General features: G+C 70.0%; 3 protein-coding genes across 6 annotated transcripts; 1 reads left to right on the forward strand and 2 right to left on the reverse strand.

The window, feature by feature from the left end:
• Window positions 1-341: 341 nt before the first annotated feature.
• Window positions 342-2,951, reverse strand: LOC142068200 (vesicle-associated membrane protein 5-like). The gene is made up of 3 exons (XM_075117464.1): window positions 2,716-2,951; window positions 1,514-1,645; window positions 342-826 (listed from the first exon to the last, which is right to left on the reverse strand). The coding sequence occupies exons 1-3, from the start codon at window positions 2,716-2,718 to the stop codon at window positions 593-595; spliced, it is 369 nt and encodes a 122-aa protein (XP_074973565.1). The 5' UTR covers window positions 2,719-2,951; the 3' UTR covers window positions 342-592.
• A 428-nt stretch (window positions 2,952-3,379) lies between these two features.
• Window positions 3,380-6,587, reverse strand: VAMP8 (vesicle associated membrane protein 8). 4 transcript variants are annotated; one of them, XM_075117466.1, is made up of 3 exons: window positions 6,483-6,587; window positions 4,361-4,513; window positions 3,380-3,603 (listed from the first exon to the last, which is right to left on the reverse strand). In XM_075117466.1, the coding sequence occupies exons 1-3, from the start codon at window positions 6,483-6,485 to the stop codon at window positions 3,460-3,462; spliced, it is 300 nt and encodes a 99-aa protein (XP_074973567.1). In that variant the 5' UTR covers window positions 6,486-6,587; the 3' UTR covers window positions 3,380-3,459. The 4 variants fall into 4 exon arrangements, with proteins under 4 accessions (XP_074973567.1, XP_074973569.1, XP_074973568.1 ...); XM_075117468.1 differs by having other exon boundaries at window positions 4,361-4,510; window positions 6,483-6,566; XM_075117467.1 differs by lacking the exon at window positions 6,483-6,587 and adding an exon at window positions 6,450-6,456.
• Window positions 6,588-6,718: 131 nt separating this feature from the next.
• GGCX (gamma-glutamyl carboxylase) lies at window positions 6,719-13,531 on the forward strand. The gene is made up of 14 exons (XM_075117422.1): window positions 6,719-7,094; window positions 7,799-7,957; window positions 9,374-9,539; window positions 9,949-10,027; window positions 10,111-10,217; window positions 10,299-10,462; window positions 10,942-11,207; window positions 11,851-11,982; window positions 12,078-12,229; window positions 12,321-12,490; window positions 12,599-12,729; window positions 12,817-12,964; window positions 13,051-13,246; window positions 13,341-13,531. The coding sequence occupies exons 1-14, from the start codon at window positions 6,740-6,742 to the stop codon at window positions 13,501-13,503; spliced, it is 2,388 nt and encodes a 795-aa protein (XP_074973523.1). The 5' UTR covers window positions 6,719-6,739; the 3' UTR covers window positions 13,504-13,531.
• Window positions 13,532-14,541: the final 1,010 nt, after the last annotated feature.

Here is a 14,541-nt window from a genome sequence, read left to right on the forward strand (position 1 = left end):
TCTCCCTTGGGGCAAGGGGGTGCCGTGGGGCACAGTGGGTGCCCGGTGGGTGCCAGCTCACCTGGGACGCAGTGGGTGGGTGTGGGTGCTGCCGTGGGGCATGGGGGGGTGCAGCCGTGGGGCACAGCAGGTGACAGGGTGCCATGGGGCAGGGGGACAGCGCGGAGGAGGTGACACAGCGGGTGTGCGCCCAGAGCCCGATGGAGCCCACCCAGCGCCGAGCCCCCTCTTGGGGTCACCGGTCCCCCCCTTGGGGACATCCCCCCCCTTGGGGGGGACCCAACCCCCTTGGGGACACCGCCCCCCCCCACCCCCGGGTGACAGTAAAGGTGCTGCGAGGCTCCGGTGTCTTTCTCAGCTTGGGGAAACTGAGGCACGGGGGAGAGACCCCGCTGTGTCCCCGCTGCCACGGGTGCCCCCCTCGGGGGTGGGGGGAGGTGCTGCGCCCCCAGGGTCTCCCCAGCGATCGTCCTGCTGCTCCGTTACCGTAGGGTCTCCCCAAAACCAGCCCCGGTCCTTATTTAGCGTTGGTTCTCCCCAAAACCAGCCCCGGTCCTTATTTAGCGTTGGTTCTCCCCAAACAGTCCCGTGGCTAGTGCAGGGTCTCCGCAGGTGCCGGTGGTGCCGGGACCTCGGTCCCTGCCGGTGGGGGGACGGTGACGATGACGATGGCGGGGGGCGGCCGCGGCAGCCACAGGCCCAGGCCGAGGGCCAGCAGCAGGAGGAGGAGGAAGGCGGCGAGGCCGAAGGCCACCAGGCGCCAGCGCCGGTGTCCCCTGCGCTGCTGCTGCGCCACGGCCCGCGTGCTGCGGGTGAAGGCCTGGCCCTGCGGGGACAGCGGGAGCCATAGGGTAACCCGGGACCCCCGACCCTACGGACATACAGTGTCTGGGGGGGCACACAGGCTATGGGGGTGTACGGCCCTATAGCACACACCCCACCCCCTCCCCGTGCACTGCGTCCCTATAGTGCCCCCGCCCAGCCCCCCAGGCCATGTCCCCCCCCCCCAGGGCTGTGTGTCCCTATAGCGTGTCCCCCCCCCCCCCAGGGCTGTGTGTCCCTATAGCGTGTGTGTCCCCCCCCCCACGGCTGTGTGTCCCTATAGCGTGTGTGTCCCCCCCCCCAGGGCTGTGTGTCCCTATAGCGTGTGTGTCCCCCCCCCCAGCGCTGTGTGTCCCTATAGCGTGTGTGTCCCCCCCCCCAGGGCTGTGTGTCCCTATAGCGTGTGTGTCCCCCCCCCAGGGCTGTGTGTCCCTATAGCGTGTGTGTCCCCCCCCCCCAGGGCTGTGTGTCCCTATAGCGTGTGTGTCCCCCCCCCCCAGGGCTGTGTGTCCCTATAGCGTGTGTGTCCCCCCCCCAGGGCTGTGTGTCCCTATAGCGTGTGTGTCCCCCCCCCCCAGGGCTGTGTGTCCCTATAGCGTGTGTGTCCCCCCCCCCAGCGCTGTGTGTCCCTATAGCGTGTCCCAGGGCTCTGCGTGTCCCCCCGGGGCCGTACGCCCCCATAGGTGCCCACCATGGCGCGCAGGTCCTGGGCACGGCTGTCGAGGTCGCTGAGGCGCCCGTCCCGCTCCAGCGCCCGGTTGAAGTTCTGCTTCATCAGCTCCGTCACCTCCTCTGCCTCGCGCTGGCACCGTGCCAGCCCCGCCTGCCGACGGGGGGGCACACGTGTGGGGGCACCGGGGGTGCGGGCACCGCCGGGAGGGGGAATGTGGGGACCACCAGGACATGGGGGCGTGGGGACACGGAGACCTTGGGGACATGGGGACAAGGACACTGCAGGGAAGGGGCACCATGGGGCCACGGGGGGCCATGGGGACAAGGGGACATGGGGGGACAGAGGGGACACGAGGCCATGGGGTCACATAGGGGACAGGGGGCCATGGGGGGACAGAGGGGCCATGGGGACACGGGGAAATGGGGGACCACGGGGATAGTGGGGCCATGGGGACAAGTGGATGTGGGGGGACAGAGGGGACATGGGCCATGGGGACAATGGGGGCAAGAGGGGCCATGGGGACAAGAGGGGCCATAGGGACAAGGGTACTCCAGTGAAGGGGCACCACAGGGACATTGGGGACTGTGGGGACCCCGGGGAAGGGGCGTGCGGGGACAAGAGCAGCGTGAGGAGGGGGCACCCCAGGACCAGGGCCCATGGGGACAACAGGGACCGGGCGCCCATGGGGGCGGGGAGACTGCAGGGGTGGGGCACCGTGGGGACAATGGGGGCCTCGGGGACTCTGGGACCGTGGGGACAAGGGGACCCCAGGGAAGGGGCACATGGGGACGCGGGGGTACGGGGACCCCAAGGGAGGGGCCCATGCGGGGACAACGGGGGACAGAGGGGCCATGGGGGCCCACGGGGACAAGGGCTCCGTGAGGAGGGGGCACAAGGGGACCGCAGGGCCGGGGGACACAGGGGTGCCAGGGCTGGGACACGCGAGGGTCCCCGGGGGGGTCCCCGGGGGCGGGGGGACACGGAAACCCACGGCGGGCCACTCCCCCCGCGGCCGTCCCGCCCCCGAGAGGAGCCCGGGGAAGGGGGGGTGGGCACGGACCGGGGGGGTCCCTGAGCCCCGGGGGCCGGTCCCGAGCCCCGGGAAGGGGCGGGTCCACAGCGCCGGGGGCGCCCCGTGCCTCCCCCCGCCCCGGTGCCCCCCCCGCCCCCCCCCCCCGGGAAGGGAAAGCGAAAGCGGCGGCGGAGCCCCGGGCGCTCACCATGGTCCGCCGGGTCGGTACCGGGGCCGGCGGCGGGGTCGGGGCCGGTTCCGGGGGCCGGGCCGGTGGCGGGGTCGAGGCGGTGGCGGGGCCGGGTCGGTACCGGGGCCGGTGCCGGTACCGGAGCGCCCGTCCCTGTCCCGCCCCGGCCCCAGCGGCCGCCCCCGGCGGGAGGGACCGGCCCCGCCCCGGCCCCCCCGGCGCCACACCGGGACGTCGCGGTCCCTCCGCAGCCCCCTCAGCGCCCCCGGCGGTGCGTGTCCCCGGGCCCCCCCCCGGGTGGGACACCCCCCCCCCCCCCCGCCCCCCGGACCCCCACGGCCCCGCAGCCGTGGGCCCCCGGGACGTCCCGCTCGAGCCCCGGGTCCCCGCAGCCCCCCGCAACGTGGCTCCCCAAGGTCCCCAGAGCCGCCCAGCTGCGGGTCCCCCCCAGGGACCCCCCCGGTGGCGGTGCCACCACACTGCGCCCTTTGTTCCCCGGTGCCGGCTGCCAGGCTGGCACCGCTCCCCGCCCCGGCATGGCCGTGCCTGGCCCCACCGTGGCCCCACGCCTTTCCCCACGGTGCCCCCACACACGTCCCCATGGTGTCCCCACGCGTGTCCCCACGGGAGTCTCCACTGTCCCCACGCGTGTCCCCATGGCCCACACACACACAGCCCCGCACAGCTTGTCACCCCTGTATTCCCCAGGGACACGCGGGCGGCTGGGGGGTCCCCATGGGTGGGGACGGGGTGGGGGGGGCTCTAGGTGTGGATGGTGCCGGTGGCCAGGAGGATGATGAGGATGAGGATGATGATGCCCACGAGGCCGAGGATGACGAGCAGCTTCACGTTCTTCCACCAGTACCGGCGGGCCATCTTCTGCGACGTCGTCTTGAAGTGCTCTGACTGCAGGGACACCACTCAGGGGGGCGTGGGGACCCCCCCTGCCACCCCGGAGGCACCCCACTGTGACCCCAGAAACCCCCCACAGCCACGCCGGGGACCCCCAATGCCACCCTGGGGACACCCCCTGTGACCCCAGGGACCCCACCACCACCCCCCCAGGGACACTGCTGCCACCCAACTCCCCTCACCCAGTGCCCAACTGGACCCAGTGCCCCAAAGCCCCCTCGGGGACCCTGTGTCATCTCAGGAGCCCTGGACCCACCTTGGGGACCCTGTGCCCACGCCGGGGACCCAGTGCCACCCACCCCAGTGACACTGAGCCCACCCTGGGGACCCTGAGCCCACCCCAGGGGACCAAGTACCACCTACCTGGGCACCCAGTGCCACCCACCCCAGTGACCCTGAGCCCACCCCGGGGACCCAGTGCCCACCTTGGGGACCCTGAGCCCACCCCTGGGCACCCAGTGCCACCCACCTGGGGACCCTGAGCCCACCCTGAGGACCCAGTGCCCACCCTGAGGACCCTGAGCCCACCTTGGGGACCCTGAGCCCACGCCGGGGACCCAGTGCCACCCACCTGGGGACCCCGAGCCCACCCTGGGGACCCCGAGCCCACCCTGGGGACCCCATGCCATTCACTTGGGGATCCCGTGCCCACCCCAGTGACCCTGAGGCCACCCCAGTGACCCAGTGCCACCCGCCTGGGGACCCTGAGCCCAGCCCGGACACCCCGCGCCCCCCCGCGCCCCGCCCTCACGGTGGCCTCCAGGTCCTGGCTCTTGGTGTGGAGCTGCTCGAGGTTCTCGCCCCGTGCCAGGATCCGCTCCACGTTCTGGGTCATGATGGTTTTGACGCCCTCCACCTCCCGCTGCAGCGCCTGCACGCGCCCGCCCGCCTCGCCGCCCGCCTGCTGCGGGGACCGTCAGGGGCGCGCAGGGGCACCCCACGGCACCCCTGAGCGCCTGCCACCCGCCACCGCCCCACACACGCCCTCCTACCCCGTCTGTGCCCTGGGCGTACCCCCAAGGGCCCCGTACAGACCGCCAGTACCCCCCCGGCATCCCATGGGCACCCCACGTGCACCCTGGCCACCCCAGCACCCTATAAGCACCCTGAGCACCTCCATGTACCCTGGGCACCCCATAGGCACCCCATATACTCCCTCTGAGCACCCCACAGACACCCCCTGAGCACCCCGGCCACCCTGGCACCCTATAAGCACCCCAAGACCCCCCTATGTACCCTGCACACCCCCCAGCACCCCACAGGCAGCCTGGCCAGCCCCAGCACCCTATAAGCACCCCCTATTTACCCTCGGAACCCCCCCAGCACCCCATAGGCACCTCCTGAGCACCCCATGTGCACCCCAGCCACCCCCAGCACCTTAATAGCACCCCAAGACCCCCCTATGCACCCTGTGCACCCCCCGGCACCCCATGTGTACCCCAGCCACTCCCCAGTACCCTATAAGCACCCCAAGACCCCCTATGTACCCTGCGCATCCCCCAGGCACCCCATATACACTCTCTGAGCACCCCAAAGGCACCGCCCAAGCACCCCATGGGCACCCCAGCCAATCCCAGCATCCTATAAGCACCCCAAGACCCCCCTATGTATCCTGCGCACCCCCCAGCACCCCATAGGCAACCCAGCCAACCCCAGCACCCTATAATCACACACTATGTACCCTAGGAACACCCCCAGCACCCCATGGGCACCCCATGTGCACCCTGGCCACCCCCCAGCCCCCTACAAGCACCATGAGCACCTCTATGAACCCTGGGCACCCCATAGGCACCCCATATCCACCCCAAGCACCTGCCAAGCACCCTATATGATGCCCGGGCACTTTCCTAAGCACCCTATAGGCACCCCAAGCACCCAACAGGCGCCTCATATGGATCCCAAGCACCTGCTGCACACCCCATATGCACCCCAGGCACTTCCCCAAGCACCCTATAGGCACCCTGGACACACCCCGAACACGCCAATCACACCCCCAAGCACCCTGTGTGCAGCCCAGGCACTTCCCCATGCACTCTATAGGCACCCTCTATGCACCCTGGACACCCCACGTGCACCGCCCAAGCACTCCATAGGCACCCTGAACACCCCACAGGTGGCCCATGTCCACCCCAAACACCTGAGAAGCACCTCATATGCACCCCAGGCACCCCTCAGCACCCCGTATGCAGCCCATATGTACCCCAGACCCCCCCATATGCACCCTGGGCATCCCATATGCACCCCCCAAGCACCCTATAGGTACCCCAGAGACATCCTATATGCACCCGAGCACCTGCCAAGCACCCCATAGGCACCCTGGGAACTTCCTTAAGCACCCTATAGGCACCCCAAGCACCTGCCAGGTGCCCCATAGGCACATCCCCAAGCACCCTATAGGCACCCCAGGCACTACTCAGCACCCTATATGCACCCCCTTGGCTCCCCATACATACCCCAGACCCCACATATGCACCCTGAGCACCCCAAGGGTACCCCCCAAGCACCCCACAGGCTCCCTGGGCACCCCAGAGACACCCTATATCCACCCGAGCACCTGCCGAGCACCCCATAGGCACCCCATAGGTACCCCGGGTACTTCCTCAAGCACCCTACAGGCACTCCAGGCACCCCCTATACACCCCCGAAGCACCCCATGGGCACCCTGCACACCCCATAGGTGCCCCACATGCACCCAAAACACCTGCCAGGCACCCCACAGGCACTTCCCCGAGCACCCTGCAGGCACCCCGGACACCCCATAGCGCCCCATAAGTACCCCAGGCCCCCCGTAGGCACCATGGGCACCCCAAGGGGACCCCCAAAGAGACCCCCGGCCCCACCATGGCCGCCCCCCGGCCGCCCCCCGGCCCCACCATGGCCGCCCCGCTCCGCTCCGCTCCCGCCGCTCCCGGAAGCCCCGGGCGGGGAGGGGCGGGGTCAGGGGTCGCGGCGGGGCCGGGGGGTGACGGCGGGGTCAGGGGTCGCGGCGGGGTCAGGGGTGACGGGGAGGGGGTGAGAGGGGTGGGCGGAGGGGAGGAAGGGGGGCGCGCCCCTCGCCCCGGGGCGGTGGCGGTCGGCGGCCGCGCCCCGTGACGTGGCGTGACGTGCCCGAGCGGGCGGGGCCGTGGCGATGGCGGCGGCGGCGGTTGCGGGTACGGCGGCGGGACCGGGGCGTCGGGGACGGGATCGGGGGGGGCACTCGGTGCCCCCTGACCCCCGACCCCCCACCCCCGACCCCCGACCCCCGCTGCATGCAGGGCCGGCGCGGCGCAGGCGGGGGGAGGCGGCGGGGGGGGCGCCCGGGGGCGGCCCCCCTCCCCCTCCGCCCCCCGAGGACCCCGGCAGCGGCAGCGGGAGCGGGGCCGGCCGGGCCCGGCGCCTCCTGGGCTTCGAGCTGCGGGACGTGTCGCGGTGGGGGCGCTTCGTGCGGCTGCTGCACCGGCCCGCGGACCCCGCCGCGCTGGGCGCCTTCCGGGGCGCCTTCGGTGAGGCCGGGGGTGGGGGGCTGCGGGGGGGGGGGGGGGGGATCCTGGTGGTTGGGGGCGCCCCGGGCATTTGGGGGGGTCCAAGGCATTTGGGAGACCCTGGGCATCCAGGGGTGACGCAGGCATTTGGGGGGAGCCTGGTGGTTAGGGGGCACTCGGGCATTTTTGGGGGGACCTAGCTGTCTGGGAGGGGCCCAGGCATTTGTGGGGGGGGGGGCTCGGATATTTGGGGAGACCTGGGCATCCAGGGAGGACCCAGATGTTAGGGGGAGCCCAGGTATTTCGGGGGACCCCGGTGGTTGGGGGACCCGGGCATTTGGTGGGGGACCTAGATGTCGGGGGGGGGGGGGCTCAGGCATTTGGGGGTCCCTGGGCATCTAGGGGGGACCCAGATGTTGGGGGGAGCCCAGGCATTTGAGGGGGACCCCGGTGGCTGGTGGGTCCCAGGCATTTGGAGGGGGGGTGCAGGTGGTTGGGGGGCACCCTGGCATCTAAAGGGACCCGGGGACTTGGGGGGGTCCCCGGGCGCTTGGGGGTCCCTGGGCACTTCGGGGGGCCGCGGGCGTCCAGGCCATGCCACGTCGCGGCCAGAGCAAAGGTCCAGGCGAGGTCTGGGGGAGGGAGGGGGGGGTCAGCGGCCGCCCGGACACCCGGGTCCCAAGGGGGGGAGGAGCGCAGGGCACTGACCCCCCATCCCCCCCCAGGGCTGCTGATGGCACTGGACGTGCCCCAGGAGCGGGGCCTGGCGCACCTGGACCAGCGCTTCCTGGACGGGCTGGAGGTGTGCCGCTTCCCCCTGCTGCCCTTCCTGCGGCCCCTGCCCCTCGACTGGATGTACCTGCTGCACGCCACCATGGCCCTCGGTACCGCCACCGGCACGGGGTGGCGCTGGGATGGGGACGGGCTGGGTGTGGAGAAGGGAGCACTGGGATAGGGACTGGGACTGGGATAGGGACTGGGACGGGCACTGGGACTGGGATGGGCACTGGGACTGTGACAAGCACTGGGTTGAGCACTGGGACGGGCACTGGGACTGGGATGGGGCCTGGAATGGGAACTGGGATAGGGACTGGGACAGGCCCTGGGACGGGCACAGGGACTGGGACAGGCACTGGGATGGGCACTGGCGCTGGGACGGGCACGGGGACGGGCACTGGCACTGGGACAGGCACTGGGAGAGGCGCTGGGACGGGCGCTGGGACGGGCACTGGGACGGGCACTGGCGCTGGGACTGGCACTGGGACGGGCGCTGGGACGGGCACGGGGACGGGCACGGGGACGGGCACTGGCACTGGGACAGGCACTGGGAGAGGCACAGGCACTGGGACGGGCGCTGGGACTGGCACTGGGACGGGCGCTGGGATGGGCGCTGGGACGGGCACTGGCGCTGGGACGGGCGCTGGGACAGGCACTGGGACGGGCACTGGCGCTGGGACGGGCACTGGGACTGGCACTGGGACAGGCACTGGGCGAGGCACAGGCACTGGGACAGGAACTGGGATGGGCACTGGCACTGGGACGGGCACTGGGACAGGCCCTGGGACGGGCACAGGCACTGGGATGGGCACGGGGACGGGGACGGGCACGGGCACTGGGACGGGTGCTGGGACGGGCGCTGGGACGGCACTGGCACTGGGACGGGCACTGGGACGGGCGCTGGGACGGGCACTGGCGCTGGGACAGGCACTGGGAGAGGCACAGGCACTGGGACTGGCGCTGGGATGGGCACTGGGACTGGGACAGGCGCTGGGACGGGCACTGGGACGGGCACTGGGACAGGCACTGGCGCTGGGACTGGGACGGGCGCTGGGACAGGCACTGGCGCTGGGATGGGCACTGGGACGGGGACGGGCACTGGGACAGCACTGGCACGGGGACGGGGACGGGCACTGGGACAGGCACTGGGACAGCACTGGGACAGCACTGGGACAGCACTGGCACGGGGACGGGGACGGGCACTGGGACAGGCACTGGGACAGCACTGGGACAGCACTGGGACAGCACTGGCACGGGGATGGGGACGGGCGCTGGCACTGGGACGGGCGCTGGGACAGGCGCTGGGATGGGCCCTGGGACGGGCCCTGGGACGGGCACTGGCACTGGGCCGGGCGGTGGGAGAGGCGCTGGGCCGGGGCCGGGCCCAGGGAGCAGGAGGGGAAGCGGGGCGGGACGGGGCCGCTCTCTGGGACTGGTGTCGCAGTGTCAGAGGGGGCCGGGCGCCGGGGCTGCGCCCCGCAGGGGGCTGGGCTGGGCACAGCGGGCTGCGGTGGGTGCCGCAGGGGCGCTGGGCATCATGGCGGGATGCTGCTACCGCCTGAGCTGCGTCGCCTTCCTGGGGCCCTACTGGTACCTGCTGCTGCTCGACAAGACCTCCTGGAACAATCACTCCTACCTCTACGGGCTCCTGGCCTTCCAGCTGGCGCTGCTGGGCGCCGACCGCTACGGGTGGGCACCCCGCGACCCCCCGTGGCACCCCGCGGCACCCCGCGGGCTGGGGGGCTGCGAGGAAGGGGGTGCCCGCCGGGGAGCATGGGCTGAGGTGGGAGGCATCGGGGGATCCCGGCGAGGTCCCCTGCTCGGTGTCCCCAGGGGGTGTCACGGGTGCCGATGTCCCCCGCTATGGCACCAAGGTCCCCTGGCTCGGTGTCCCCAGGGGTGTCATGGGTGCTGGTGTCCCTGCTGGCACCAGGGGTCCCCGTGGGGTGCCAGGAACGCAGCACGGGGTTCCCCATGGCACCGTGTCCCCACGGGGCAGTGGCACGTGTCCTCTGTGGCTCTGACAGCGGGGTGACGGTGGCCTGGTCCCCCCCCCCCCCCCCCGTTTCCCCTGGGGGTCCCCCCCGTGTCCCCGCAGGTCCGTGGACGGGCTCTTCCGCCCCCAGAAGAGGAACGCCCACGTGCCGCTGTGGAACTACACCCTGCTGCGCGCCCAGGTGGGACCCCCGCGTCCCCCGTCCCCCGCCCCAGACGCCTGGGTCCCCCCCCGGGACCACCCCTCACCCCTTCCCTCCCCCAGATCTTCATCGTGTACTTCATCGCGGGGCTGAAGAAGCTGGACGCCGACTGGGTGGGTGGCTACTCCATGGGCTCCCTTGCCCGCCACTGGCTCTTCGCACCCTTCAGGTGAGGATGAGGAGGGGAAGGGGGTGAGGATGAGGAGGGGGCAGGGTGAGGACGAGGAGGGTGACGGGCGCCCACCCGCAGGCTGGTGCTGTCGGAGGAGATGACCAGCCTGCTGGTGGTGCACGGCGGGGGGCTGGTGCTCGACCTCTCGGCTGGCTTCCTCCTCTTCTTCGACGCCACGCGGCCCCTCGCCCTCGTCTTTGTCACCTACTTCCACTGCATGAACTCCCAGCTCTTCAGCATCGGTGAGGCACTGGGGGGGGGGCACAGCACCCTTCCCACCCCCCAGAGCACCCCCACCTTGGGCAGGAGCACCCGGGCACCCTCTGACCCCCCCCAAAAGCACCCCCAGCCCAAGCAGGGCACACTCAGACCCCTGCAAAGCACCTCCGTCCTGGGCAGGGGCAAGCCCCAGAGCCCCCCCACCCTGGGCCAGGGCACCCAGAGACCCCCCCCAAAGCACCCCTACTCTGGGCAGGAGCACCTGGGCACCCTCAGGACCCCCCCCAGGCACCTCTACCTTGGGCATGGGCACCGTCCCACCCCACCCCACCAGAGCCCCCCACTTTGGGTGGGGGCACCCAGGCACCCCCAAAGCACCCCTCCGCTGGGCAGAAGCACCCCTTAGAGCCCCCCACCCCAGATGGGAGCGCCCAGCCCCCCTCCCCACCACCCTGGGGTGCCCGAGGGGGGGGTCGCTGAGGGTGCTGTGCCCCCCCCCCAGGCATGTTCCCCTACACCATGCTGGCCAGCAGCGGGCTCTTCTGCCACCCCAGCTGGCCCCGGCGCCTCTGCGCCCGCTGCCCCCCCTGGCTGCGGGGGGTCCTGCCCAGCACCCGCCCCCCCCAGCCCAGCCCCGACTGCCACTACGGGGGGCGGCGGGGGCGGCGGGGGGCGGGCCTTCGGCCTCGCCAGCACCTTGCTGCCGCCTTCACCGTCCTCTACGTGCTGGAGCAGCTCTTCCTGCCCTACTCCCACTTCATCACCCAGGTGGGGGCATCGCTGGGGGGGCCTTTGGGGGGCATTTGGGGAACACAGGAGTTATTTTTGGGGCTGTGGGGGTTATTTTGGGGGGTTGTGAGGGTTACTTTTGGGGACGTGGGGGCATTTTGGGGACACAGATTATTTTTAGGGACACACGGGTTATTTTGGGGGATGTGGGGGGATTTTTGGAGACATCGGGGTTATTTTGGGGGACGTGGAGGTTAATTTTGGGGACATGGGCATTTTTGGGGATACCAGGGTTATTTTAGGGGACATAAGGGGCATTTTTGGGCATGTGGGGAATAATTTTTGGGGGAACAGGTTAGTTTTAGGCACGTGGGGGGGGGGAATTCTTGGGGGGTGTGGGGAGTTGTTTTTGGGGACGTGGGGGGCATTTTTGGGGACACAGGGATGACGGAGCTCTTGGGGCTGGGGGATGCTGGAGGGGGACCATGGTGGGGGTCTGCCAGGGGACAGAGGGGCAGTGCTGGGGGCCTTGAGCACATGGGGACAGCGCTGGGGGGGTCGGGGGTGGAGATAGAGGGATCTCCTCCTCGTCACCATGCGGTGGGGCCTCTGTTGTGCCCTGGTGTCACCCCACCGTCCCCCCCCCCACCCCCCCCCCCCGTGTCCTGTCCCCCCACCACAGGGCTACAACAACTGGACCAACGGCCTCTACGGCTACTCCTGGGACATGATGGTTCACTCCCGCTTCCACCAGCACGTCAAGATCACGTACCGGGATGGGCTCACCGGGGAGGTGGGCTACCTCAAACCAGGGGTGAGCCAGCAGGGACCCTGCGGCGGGCTGGGGGGGCACGGGGGGGGGGGTGTCTCCATCCCCGACACAGCCAGGGACCCCCCCCCGCCCCGCAGGTGTTCACGCAGAGCCGGCGCTGGAAGGACCACGCGGACATGCTGAAGCAATACTCGACGTGCCTGAGCCACCTCCTGCCCCGCTACAACGTCTCCCAGCCCCAGATCTACTTCGACATCTGGGTCTCCATCAACGACCGCTTCCAGCAGAGGTGGTTCGGGGCGGGGGGGGGACGACACACACACGACGGGGAAGCCGGGGTTTGGGGGCCGCCGGAGGGTGCTGAGGGCCCGTCGCCACAGGCTGGTGGATCCCCGGGTGGACGTGGTGCGGGCGCCGTGGTCCCCGTGGAGCCCCACGCCCTGGCTGCTGCCGCTGCTGCTGGAGCTGTCGCCCTGGCGGGAGCGGCTGCAGGAGCTGGAGAGCCAGCTGGACGGACACACCGACGCCGTCTTCATCGCCGACTTCCCCGGTACGGGGACGCCCTGGGTTTGAGGGGGGCACCCCGGGCGTTACACACCCCCTTACCCTTTGGGGGGGGGGTGGGGGGGCTGCAACCCCTTTTTTTATGCTCCCCCAGGCCTGCACCTGGAGAACTTTGTCAGCGAGGACCTGGGTAACACGAGCCTGCGGGTGCTGCGGGGAGAAGTGCTGGTGGAGCTGGTGGAGCAGCACCGCAACCGCTCCCTGCAGGAGGGCGAGGGGATGCAGGTGAGGCCCCCGGGGGGGGGGCTCGGGGACATTGGGGGAGTCCCCGAGGGGTGCTGACGCCCCCCCCCCCCCCCCCCGCGCACCCAGCTGCCAGCAGGGCAGTACCACAAGGTGCACACGGTGTCGCCGGAGCCCTCCTGCTACATGTACCTCTACGTCAACACCACGGCGCTGGCGCTGGAGAGGAACCTGACGCGGCTGCAGGAGCTGCGGGAGCGGGTGCGCAACGGCACCGGTGAGCACCGGGCTCGGCGGGGGCGGGTGTCCCGGGGATCCCCCCCACCCCGCTCACCCCCTTCTCGCCCCTCTCCTCCCCCCCAGAGAAGGAGCCGCTGCCCCCCGAGCTGCAGCCCATCCTGGGGGAGCCGCTGGCGGCGGGGGCGGCCGCCGACCCGGTGGTGACGGCGTTCCTGCGGCGGCAGCGGCGGCTGGAGGAGCAGAACCGGCGGCGGGAGGCCGGCCTGGCCCAGCGCCTCCACCGCTTCCTCCGCAAGAAATTCTACCTCTTCCGCCGCAGGTGAAACCCCCCCACCCCTCCCAAAATCACCTTTTTTCCACCCAATTCTTCCCCCCTACCCCATTACTGACCCCCCCCTCCCCGGTCCTCGCAGCATCCTGATGACCTGCATCTCCCTCCGCAACCTGGCGCTGGGCCGGCCGCCCCTGGAGCAGCTGGCGCAGGAGGTGGCCTTCGCCAACTGGCGCGGCGAGGAAGAGGAGGCTCGGCCCGAGGGCCGTGGTGGCGAGGGGGGACAGGGGGGCCCCGAGCTCTGAGCACCAAAATAAATGCAGTTTTTTTTTTTTTTAAAGCCCACCCCACTGTGCCTGTTTCCCCCCCACCCCCATGCGCAGGCTGAGGCAGGGAAGGTCGAATCTAGTAATTTTATTGAGATTTCTTTGAAGTTTCTTTTTGGAATAGTGAAATTGAAACAAAATGTAATAAAAACTCCAGGAAAAAAAAAAAAAAGAAAGAAAAAAAAAAAAAAACCCTAAAAAGGAGAAAGCCCCCTGCCAGCACCCCCCACCCCCCCAAGGCACTTCTGGGGGCCCCGGCCCCCCCGGGACGGGCAGGTAAACAAGCCGGCTTCTCTGTACCACACCGGCCAAATGCGCCGCGGTCCCGGGGCCGGGCAGCCCCAGCGCTTGCCTGCCCCTCTCCCCCTTCCATCAAATAAACCCGATTTCCCCCCTTTTTCACCCCGATTCAGAGGCCGTCTCGGCCTCCTGGGGGTGGGGGAAAGGCGGCTGGAGGAGGGGGTGAAGGTGCTGGGGGGGGGGGCTTTCAGGAAAATCAAGAGCTGCCGTCTGAGCCCGGGGGCTTCTCTGTACTCACACCCCGCGCCTCAGCACACAATAAATACACCGCTAAAAATAACACGTTCAAGTATGAAGGGCCAAATCCCTCCCCTTTTTCCCCCAAAAAATATATATATATAAAAAGCTCGGCCGAGCCCCCCCCCCCCCCCCCCTCAGCACCGAGCTGGGAGTGGAAGGGGGGGGGGGCTGTGCAGCTGTGGAGTCACTTCAGCTTTCTTATAAAGAAAAAAAAAAAAAAAAGACCATAAAACATTTTCCTCCGGTACCAAACCCGCAGGGGGGATTTGGGGGGGGGGGGAGGGGGGGCGGCGTTATAACACCATTCCATCTCCACCCACCCTCCCCCCAAAACGTGCATCCTCTGAGACACGAGAGGTTTAAAATTGGGGTTTAAGAACAAAACCAGCACCAGCGAGGTCCCGGCGGGAAAGGGGGTGGGGGGGAGCCAAAACGTCGTCCCCCCACCCCGCGGCGGGACAGTGAGAGTCGAAAGAG

Source organism: Phalacrocorax aristotelis, chromosome 24 (genome assembly GCF_949628215.1).
Source record: "Phalacrocorax aristotelis chromosome 24, bGulAri2.1, whole genome shotgun sequence".
NCBI lineage: Eukaryota > Metazoa > Chordata > Aves > Suliformes > Phalacrocoracidae > Phalacrocorax > Phalacrocorax aristotelis.

Bases quoted from the DNA above. Each gene is read 5' to 3' on its own strand.
- LOC142068200 (XM_075117464.1), bottom strand. The intron at 827-1,513 runs GTGGGCACCTAT...CTGTCCCCGCAG, and splicing joins CCCAGGACCTGCGCGCCATG to GGCCAGGCCTTCACCCGCAG.
- GGCX (XM_075117422.1), top strand. From the start codon at position 6,740: ATGGCGGCGGCGGCGGTTGCGGGTACGGCGGCGGGACCGGGGCGTCGG. The intron at 10,463-10,941 runs GTGAGGCACTGG...CCCCCCCCCCAG, and splicing joins CTCCCAGCTCTTCAGCATCG to GCATGTTCCCCTACACCATG. The intron at 12,965-13,050 runs GTGAGCACCGGG...CCTCCCCCCCAG, and splicing joins GCGGGTGCGCAACGGCACCG to AGAAGGAGCCGCTGCCCCCC.
- VAMP8 (XM_075117466.1), bottom strand. The intron at 3,604-4,360 runs GTGAGGGCGGGG...GTGTCCCTGCAG, and splicing joins GCCAGGACCTGGAGGCCACC to TCAGAGCACTTCAAGACGAC.